Genomic DNA, 9,908 nt, shown 5'->3' with positions numbered 1-9,908 from the left:
ATAACTATCACTCATAATTATTAATAACATGATTAAGTAATTATAACCTTATTTATTTACAAAAATATACAAATATACAACAACATACAAATAGTTAATTAAATAACAATTATAAAATTTAGCGCACATAAAAATAATTATCAGTTCAAGTATTGCTTTATAAACTATATAATTATATATATAGGAACAATTAGCTCTAACAATAAATGCACATCTGTTTTTTAAATACTATCACTAAATTGTGAACATTTCCGAAAACTTCATATGAAGTTAGCTTCTTATATCTAATGAAAAATGATGTTAAAAATCTGCCCATCTCGATCAAGATTATGATGTGCTGCATTCTTATTGTTGTGCAGATTAAGAAAATATTTTCACATCCAAATCAAAACAATAAGTACATCCAAATATAAGGCACATGGTTTACAGAAAAGATTACGATCCAAACATTATATTGGCTATTAACATACAAACAAAGGCATTGTGACAATAATGCAAGCATTAAATGTTACCAAGTAGAATTTTATGGAAATAATGTTAAAAATAGTTTGAAATAATATTAAAAAATAGTTCAATCGCATATAAGATTTGAGAATTGAAATTAAAATGAATGGAAGTAAGAATAGAAGTAATGAAAACATAAGAAGAGGATAGAAGATACAATGATAGATAGTAAAAGAAGAAAAAAAAGAAGAATTAAGGTTACGTTAAAGAGAACATAGAATGAAGAATAGAATAGAATAAAATATAAAATAGAAGGAAGAATAGGATTTATATAAGGAAAATAGTATGAACCTGAAGATTGTATTGAAATTAAAGTATTGTATTGAAATTGAAATATATTGTAGGTGGCTAAATGCTCGAGTAAGCGAGGCCAATAAAAACAAATACAAAAAAAAGGTGAAAATTTAAGTACTAATAATCTAGAATTATGTATCTGAGCTATAAAACCTTTTATACATTTATATAATATAAAATTTAAAGAGGAAATAAGTTGAATAATAGTTTATAATCAATGATTAAACTAAACATACACTGGAAAGAATGGTTCTTTTTTTATGATAGGTTCAGTGTTATACTTTAATTGCTTAGCTTCCCCACTTTTCTTTTTGTCACAGTAGTCAGACTTACCTCCAGTTTTCTTGACTAACTTGATATCAGATATTAACATGTCATGACTGACTGCTTTGCACATATCATAAATGGTTAAAGCTGTAATAGCAACAGCCGTCAAAGCTTCCATTTCAACACCAGTTTTGCCTTCACATTGTACATTTGCAGTAATGACAACAAAATCATCATTAAGTACAGTTTGGACATCCACATGTGAAAGATTTATATTATGGCACAGAGGTATAAGGTCAGAGGTTTTCTTAGAACTCATTACACCCGCAAGTTTGGCAACGGATAACACATCGCCTTTCTTCATTCCATTTTCTTTGATAAGCTGAGCTATTTCTGAACCAACATACACTTTACCTGTTGCTGTTGCATTTCGTTTTGTTACTTGTTTGCCGCTGATGTCCACCATATGTGCCTCTCCTTCGGAATTCACATGTGTTAATGATGAGAATGTCCTAATGTAGTTCTGATGAACCATATTATGGGCAAAAAGATGACTTAAATTTGTGTTTAATGGAGATTGAGGATGAATTCGGTTGATTTTGATATCTGAAAGCAAAATTAACAAAAATTATTAATACAAATCCTTATAATATTGGAAAATGGAATTGCATGTTTATTGGTAAAGAAATCCATTGGCATTCATATGAGATAAGTCAATAAAACTTAAGAAAAAAAAAAATATTAACCAATGCAATATATTAGAACGCAGCTTTTATATGTCCCATACAAAGTACAAGTTACTTTTTTATAAGATTGCAGGATATGATGATCAACGTCTGCATTCCTCTAAATCAAGAGTTTGCAAAATTATTTTGAATCAATAATTCCAAAATACCGCACATGCATTACATGAAGCACACACAAAAAAAAATGAACCAACTACATTTTATTCCGAAATACCTTTTTATATTTAAGTAAAATCAGCCACCAATTAGTATCATAGGACGATTTTCCATAAATGATAGATTCTGCATGCCTAAAAAAAGCAACTCGATAGAGAACATATTGTTAAATGTAACATTCAATCAATAAACCCATTACATGGAACACTACATAAATGCTAATGTATTCTGAAGCTAGTTAAATTGTTATTCAAGATTTTTAAAAGTTCCTACCTGCATGCTGTTTTTTCTTCCTGAATACTGTAGCTCCAATAAGCGCAACTAGATCATCATGTTTTGTTCCAGCACGAATTGCATCTCGTAAGGATACTTCAGCATTTCCAAACAAACAGACCTAAAATTTGTATAAGTTATCAGGTTTTTTTTCTTAAAAAATGTACTTTGGTCTAGTTTACTCTTAGTATCATTTTAAAAAAAATTGAACAAACATGTATTTATAAGCTATTTAAATCAAAACTCGTCAAGGCAACTGAATGACATGTAAAAGCAAAGTGATAAAAGCGAAATGGCATAAGAAATGTTGTGTAAATTACTTCTTACCTTCAAATTGCCATCAGCAGTGACACGCAACCTATTGCATGTTCCACAGAAATGTTCAGACATTGAAGTAATGAATCCAACTTGACCACGAAAGCCTGGTACAGCATAAGCTTTTGAAGTATCATTTGGACTATTTTCAAGAGGTTTGAAATTGCTCCATTTTGACCTGATCATTGACACCAAATCTTTATAAGCAACCATTTTCTCAGTTTTCCACTTATTTCCTGAGAATGGCATGTATTCAATAAATCTAACATCCACATTCCGATCTTCGGTAAACTGTACAAAGTCTAGTACTTCATCAGCATTGAAATCTATAAATGTAAACAGTTCTTATTAACTAAATTATAATATATTGTCTCTCATTTTCATTCATGTCTAATCGTTTCCTCTAAATCAATGTTTTACTTTCCTCAACAACTGCAGTATTAAAAGATAATTTATTTGAAGTTGAGTTTAATGTAACATATTTAATGTTAAGATTAATATTGAAAGTACTTATTAATATTTAATATTGCTTGGGTATTGTATACCAACTAATATATTTGTTATAATAATTGTGTCTGTTATAAGTTAAATCCCATGCTTAGGGCAAATCAAATAGTATGTTCAAAATTCTTTAAAATGTATTATATTACTCTTATCAGCCGAGTAGATATTTTCATTACGTAAGTGTATATTTTTTGTATCAACATTTAAATAATTTCTTTATACATGCAGTTTATTTTCACATATGCAAAAAATATAGGCAATTTTTTAAGGATTGAAGAAAAATATCCTTACCTTTCATAACAACACAGTTAACTTTAGGTTTGTATCCTAATTGTATGGCCAAATCAATTCCAGCAATGACACGTTCCCAACCTTTACGTCTTGTTATTAATTCATACTTTTGTGGTTTTAAAGTATCCAAGCTAATATTAAGCAAGTCTAAACCAGCACGCTGCAAAGGAACAAGCTGTCTAGTCAACATCAGGCCGTTTGTTGTGATGGCTACAGTTTTAAGACCAGGAATTTTCTTAAGATTTTCTAAAATAGACAAGTGAATATGTAAATATATACATACACACATACATATATATATATATATATATATATATATATATATATATATATGTGTGTGTTATATATGTTCCAAAAAAGTAGTGTGTTATGCAAATCTGTGTTATACGGGGCAAAGAACTAGTACAAATAGAGGGGTTATGTTCCACGAATTCAAAAAAACATGCTACATATCATGATATTATAATGAATATTGTTATATTAATTAATTTTTTTCAAGAAGTAATATACATTACATCAATTATGATTTTTTTCATCATAATTAAATGGTATGTGCTATCAAACACGATCCTTTTTTTGCAAGATATTCTCATCCTCTTATCAGTTTTCTGTACTACCTCCAGATCCGTGCATCATTTTTTTCAAATACAATTATATTTGCAATTAGGGGCCGTTCAAGTATTACATAAGCACTATAGGGGGGCGGGGGGGTTGTTGAATTGCTTATTTTGGGTTGACATGGGGGGGGCAGGGGAGCCTGGATGATGATTACGTCATAGGTAGTATTTTTATTTTTTTACATTAATTGCAAAATGTTCACATAAGAATGAATGTAGGGGGTAAGAGTTTTGCTTACTTTTGCTGACAAGGGGGATGGGGGGGTAAATAATTGTAATAAAGCTGCTTACGTAATACTTGAACGATCCCTTACTTGCTTTTAGCAAAAAGATATTTATATATTTACCACATGCAAAATTACCTGTATTAAAATTTTGTGCTCATTTTATTTAAAGGACTTGTGCTTAAGACTAATTGACTAATTGTTCGGATAAGGCTAGATTTTTTTTCTACAGAACGTACGCGCTCGAATAATAGGTTTCAAATTAGTTATGTTTTGAATTAGTTTCAACACATTTATTGAGCTATGGTACTGCGATTTTACTAATTTTAGAATAAAAAAAGTTTGATTTTCATATATTTTATTATAGTTTTTATTTTAGTAGGGTTCTGCTCAATTCTCAAACCTTGTTAGAGCAAACCTGTGCTTTAAAAGTACCTTGTTATAAGGGAGTATTGTGTTATGGGAGTGTTACCTGTATATATATATACACATGTATGTATAATTTTATTTACCAACAATATGTAGCAAATCCTTTCGCACTGTAGGTTCTCCTCCTGTCAACCGTATTTTATCAACACCTTGTTCAACAAATAACTTTGCAATATACAATACTTCGTCTGTTGATAATAATTGGTCCTTAGCAGATAATTGAACGCCTTCGGCTGGCATGCAATATTTACCTAGTGATGAATAAACACACATCAGTAGACAAAAACTTTACAGATACTTTAAGTCATTCATTAATATCAGATTAAAAAAACTATACATATAAACACGACAAATATACAAAAATAAATTAAAATAATATTTTTGATTCTAGTATACAGAGTTTTGATATACAGGTATAAGTATACGAAAATATAGACAGTGTTAAATGATTTTCTGAATAAGTTATAAATAGAATATAATTACTAAATAAAATGTTTCTACTCACACCTTAGATTACATCTTTCAGTTAACGAGATCCTTAAATAATTGTGTCTTCTGTTAAAACTATCAACAAGAGGATCTAACCTTTTCGTACCAAAACGAACCTGAAAATTTGACATTTGACAGTTGTTATTATTGCAAAAAACAAACATGAAGTGCGAGCTAAATGCCAACTTCAGCATTTAAAAAAAGATGGATGGTCTCGAAATGTTTTTTTTATTTATCTATGGTCTCGAAATTATCGATATTTTATCAAAAATAGATATTGGAAAAATTGTCAAAATAATTAATTTTCAAAGGAGTAATAAATCAAAATCAGTGATTTTTATGCTTTTTATTATTAAATAATTGTGATAACCGTAAATTGTTTAGAAAATAGCTAATTTATAAACCATGTATTTTGACACTTTGTATTTTTGACCATTAATTTGAAAGTAATTCTCATAAAATTAAGTTAAAATTTTTAAATATTACTTAAACTTTTTAAATATACATGCAAAACTGCACATTTTAGAACAAATATATAAAAATGTTTAATTTAATTTACATATATGTGTATCCATATATTTTTATCTATTATATAAATACACCGCCAATCCAAGGTTCGGTTGCACAACAAAATTGTATATACAAATTCTTCATGCCAATAGTGTTAGAAAAAAATATTCATATGGCCTTAAAAAATATATATGAGTAAGTAAGACACATGTAAACATTGGAGTTGATTACATATGTTTAAATCCGCCTAGTTACAAAACTGAATCATAAAGTATTTTGAAATCGCTGTATGTATGACCTTTGTGAAAAAATGCTAATAACTCAAATATCTTAATTGTCAATACATATTAATTACTACACGAAATAAAAACTTAAATAAAATTTTAATTTTTTAAAATGCAACTGATAATTTCATAATGTTTTCATAGGAAATATATTTAATTTATTGTCTGATTAATAAAAATTATTTACTTCATTTATCACTTATTTATACCAACCGTTACTTCATTTATCATGGTACTTACGCTTGTGGACAGATATCTCGTTATCATTTCAGGTTGCAAGTTATTAATAAAACTCAACGGTCTCAACATGTTTGATTAAATAAGAACTATTAATAATTTAGTATTATTTACATTGAACAAATTTAAAAATACGTCTACGTAGCGCACGTGTCGGTTTCTTCCGACAAACTGTATACATATTAACATTCGTGCATCTTGTGAATAACAGTGATAAGCGAAAGTTTCTACGAAAAAAAACAGGTTCTATCATATTACGCATATCATTAGATACAAGGATATATTAATAATTCAACGATCGATGCCGTACAAAATATGTCCACTAGATGTCAACGATATTTTCGATATAACGATTTATATTTGTAACCAGACTAGTGGTGCATGGCATCGAGCCTTAAGGCAAATTGCTGGTACTTCTCGTAGGTACCGCTATTTGAAATTTTTCAAAGCCTTAAATATGAGATATTTGAGAATTTCGATTTTTTAAAAAATTACGTTCTTGAAAATTTTGTTTTTTTTTTAATTTTTTTTTTTGTATTAATTTTTTTTATTATTAACTTGCCGTAGGGTAAGTTATAGTAATCGCAAAAAAATCTAAAATATTTTTTTTTATATATCTTTATGTTTCAAAGGTTTCTGAATATTTGACATACTTTAAAAAAAATGGATGTATGTGTCTGCGGATACAAATTTCCGTCGACGATTTCGGGAACACGGATCAACCGATTTGAATAATTCAAAAACATTCGATTGTATTGATAAGGAGACGTGCTGATTAGTTTTTGACAAAGGCAGGTATATTTTTTTTAAAGCAATCGCGCTTCGGAGCTATTTTAGAATGAAAACATCGAAGTCACCATGTAACGCAGTGGTTTCCAAACTTATTTGCACCGCGACCGCTTGCTTTAATAAAAAAATTATTGCGTCTCCCTTAATTTTTATAACAATTTAATTTTATAAATACTGAACCGATATTATGAAACTACAAATTAATATGCAATATTATGTAACAATATGCCTAAAAACTAATTATTTTTGTTTATTTTTTAACATCAGTTCAAAATTTTTTGGGTTATTTTCGAAAATAGTATTCTAGAAACAGATGTAAGCGCCCCTCTGAGAGTGGCGCGCCCCACAGGTTGGAAACCACTGATCTAACGGTTAAGCATTGGTACGGAACACATAGAAATGTTTAATAAGCAAAATTTGTACTTATCAAAATCTTTATAAAATATCTGATAATTTAATGTGCATATGTCTAATGATCATTTTTGTCCGCTGAATGGCATGTTTTTACTTTTTTCATTGAATCTCCGAAATCGCTAGACCTGCCTTCTCAAAATGTAATCAGCTTTTCATTTTGTCACTACAAATAAAATGCTTTACGAATCATTCAAATTGGACGCTATCTGTTATCTCAAAAATTGAAAAACATTTTGGTACTATTTGCCCGTATCTTCGAAACTGCTGGACCTGCCTTTGCCAAAAGCTAATCAGAAAGTCTCCTCATCAATACGAATCGAATGTTTTTATAATTATCCAAATCGGTTGATCCGTGTTAACGAAATCGTCAACGAAAATTTGTTTCCGTACATACATGCAAGCACACACGCATACATACACATGCATCCATTTTTATAAAGTTTGTCAAAATGTTCAGAAACTTTTGAAACGTAAAGATAAATAAAAAAAATTATCCTATGGGAAGTAATAAAGCCCCATTAAGACGATAATGTTTAATACGATTACTTTCAAACATGTTATTTCTATCTCGTATAATACGCATTCTCGCTTAAGAGGCATTTTTGGTTCGGTCCGGTACTATATAGTATAACATGCCATTATAAGAAATATGTTTATTCACATATGTACATTAATGTAAAATTAGCAAAAATTACATTGCTGAATAAATAATTGTATTACTATTTTGTAATCATATAACTAACAAATAAGTTTTGAATTTTAGGTAGAAATTATCCTTTCTATAAATTCATAATGGTTATGTATACGTATTTCTTATTCATTAAACTAGAAGAATTAATTTAATGGCAAAATTTTTAAATATAACTTACATAAAAGACATTTAAGACCACATATTTTACTTATTCTAATGGCTGAATATTTTACTTATTCTAATATATAAAAATAATTATATGAATTAACTTAAGGGTAGATAATTTACCCGGATAACGAGACACAGACAATAAATTATTTAAAATATATGATGTCTAATTTCATTATATAAAAAGTCTGTGATAAACTACTCTGGTCAGCATCCAGCTTTATTTATTTTTAACGAAATAAAAAAAAATCGTTTATAAAACTATAATAATCAAGTTTAGTCATATTATTCCCTTTAAGTGTGTAATAAGGGGATAATAGTCATACTTGATAATCTTATTCTGATCTCTTCCAAATATATTAAACACTAGTATTGCCCTGTTTCTCACTTTACGTGCAATAATTTTTCCGTTTTATCCTCTTATTATGCTTTCGTTTCAATTTTGCAATATAAACTACTATAAGAAGTAATACAACTCCTATGAGAGCCATAAAAACCCAAGGCCAAATTACTGTTTGAATTAGTTTCACTATCTTTACTTCTTCAGTATATCGAGTTTCCTTTCAATTTTGGGACGTGATGTTGTCATATTTCTGGCATCATTTGTTGACAAATATTTTATTTCAATTGTGTCGGAGTTTCTGTTGTTGTAGTAGGAGGAGGCGTTACTTGTTCGCTCATAGAATAATTAGCTAAATAGTCATCAAGTGGAGCATAAAATTTCGTTAAAGCTTCTTGATTCAATGTCGTAAATATAAAACAAGTTCATCAAAAGGTCGCTCCTTCTTGTGTTAAGCCAGATCGCATTAATTCACTGTAACAGTTGTAAAATTTAGGTAATACATAATATTTATGAAAGCAAATTTGTGTAAAAAAATGCGTATTTCATACTTAAGTTTAGTATCTTGTGCGATATGTTTGTCAACGTCAACGCCTTCAGGAGCCTCTCAATCAATTCAGCAAACAATTGAAAGGCCAATATCACTCCATAAAATTCCTGTAAAAATAATAATTGAAACAACAAAGTTCATAAAAATTGTGAGTTATAGCATGATAAGTTTAACTTCAACTAAATCACATGTGATCGTTTCTGGTTACTTACGCTAAATATGGTTTATTTTCCCAGTACATAAGGATCCCTATAAATTTCGCCTTCGTACGACTCGATCAAAGTGTACTCTTGTCTGATCTCTTTCCAAAGATTAATTTTTTCCTGGACTTATATTCTGAAATATCTTCAGCACTTTCATCTGGATCTAAGAGCCGAAGTCTCCAAGTGTCCACAGCAAGATAATACGGAATTTTAGGCAACGTTCTCAGAGCGTGGAGCAAAAGAATGACCAATTTATCTTGTTCATCATGAACCTTGATTAGAGAATCCAGATGGTGTGTATTAGTGCCAGAAGAAACCAAGAATGGGAACAGCTTCTATTGTACCTAAAATTATTGAAAGCATTAAAATTTATATATTTCAATGATAAATTTATGCCAAGTTATTTACCAGAATAACGACTGCCATATCTCAGCAGATACGAAGAATGGTACATTTCATCTCCAGAACTTTTTTTTGCATCACGCTCATGAATGTTTCATGGGCGTCCAAAAAGTTTTGCCATGTCGCATTCTTACAAGTAATCACTCTATAAATAAAATGAAATATAGCATATGATTTATTAATTATATCCATACTATGAAACTTACATTGT

The 9,908-nt window shown here is 29.1% G+C and overlaps 1 protein-coding gene across 3 annotated transcripts; it reads right to left on the bottom strand.

Annotated features, from left to right (window-relative positions):
* Positions 1–856: 856 nt before the first annotated feature.
* On the bottom strand, positions 857–6,345 carry LOC113376934 (molybdenum cofactor biosynthesis protein 1-like). 3 transcript variants are annotated; one of them, XM_026617049.1, is made up of 7 exons: positions 6,144–6,345; positions 5,126–5,225; positions 4,704–4,871; positions 3,351–3,596; positions 2,568–2,881; positions 2,241–2,361; positions 857–1,671 (listed from the first exon to the last, which is right to left on the bottom strand). In XM_026617049.1, exons 1-7 carry the CDS (start codon positions 6,210–6,212, stop codon positions 1,025–1,027), a joined length of 1,665 nt encoding a protein of 554 aa, XP_026472834.1. In that variant the 5' UTR covers positions 6,213–6,345; the 3' UTR covers positions 857–1,024. The 3 variants fall into 3 exon arrangements, with proteins under 3 accessions (XP_026472834.1, XP_026472835.1, XP_026472836.1); XM_026617051.1 differs by lacking the exon at positions 857–1,671 and adding an exon at positions 2,032–2,101; XM_026617050.1 differs by lacking the exon at positions 6,144–6,345 and having other exon boundaries at positions 5,128–5,225.
* Positions 6,346–9,908: the final 3,563 nt, after the last annotated feature.

Source organism: Ctenocephalides felis, unplaced genomic scaffold (genome assembly GCF_003426905.1).
Source record: "Ctenocephalides felis isolate EL2017-DRISC unplaced genomic scaffold, ASM342690v1 CF-g0.4_SCAFFOLD_01886, whole genome shotgun sequence".
Classification (NCBI taxonomy): Eukaryota; Metazoa; Arthropoda; class Insecta; order Siphonaptera; family Pulicidae; genus Ctenocephalides; species Ctenocephalides felis.
The sequence above is the reverse complement of the archived record's forward strand: the minus strand, read 5'-3'. Positions and strand labels throughout refer to the sequence as shown.

Coding starts and splice junctions, on each gene's coding strand:
- LOC113376934 (XM_026617049.1), bottom strand. CDS start 6,212: ATGTTGAGACCGTTGAGTTTTATTAATAACTTGCAACCTGAAATGATA. Junction 2,882..3,350: donor TAACTGTGTTGTTATGAAAG/GTAAGGATATTT, acceptor TTACATTTATAG/ATTTCAATGCTGATGAAGTA. Junction 1,672..2,240: donor GAAGAAAAAACAGCATGCAG/GTAGGAACTTTT, acceptor TTTTGCTTTCAG/ATATCAAAATCAACCGAATT.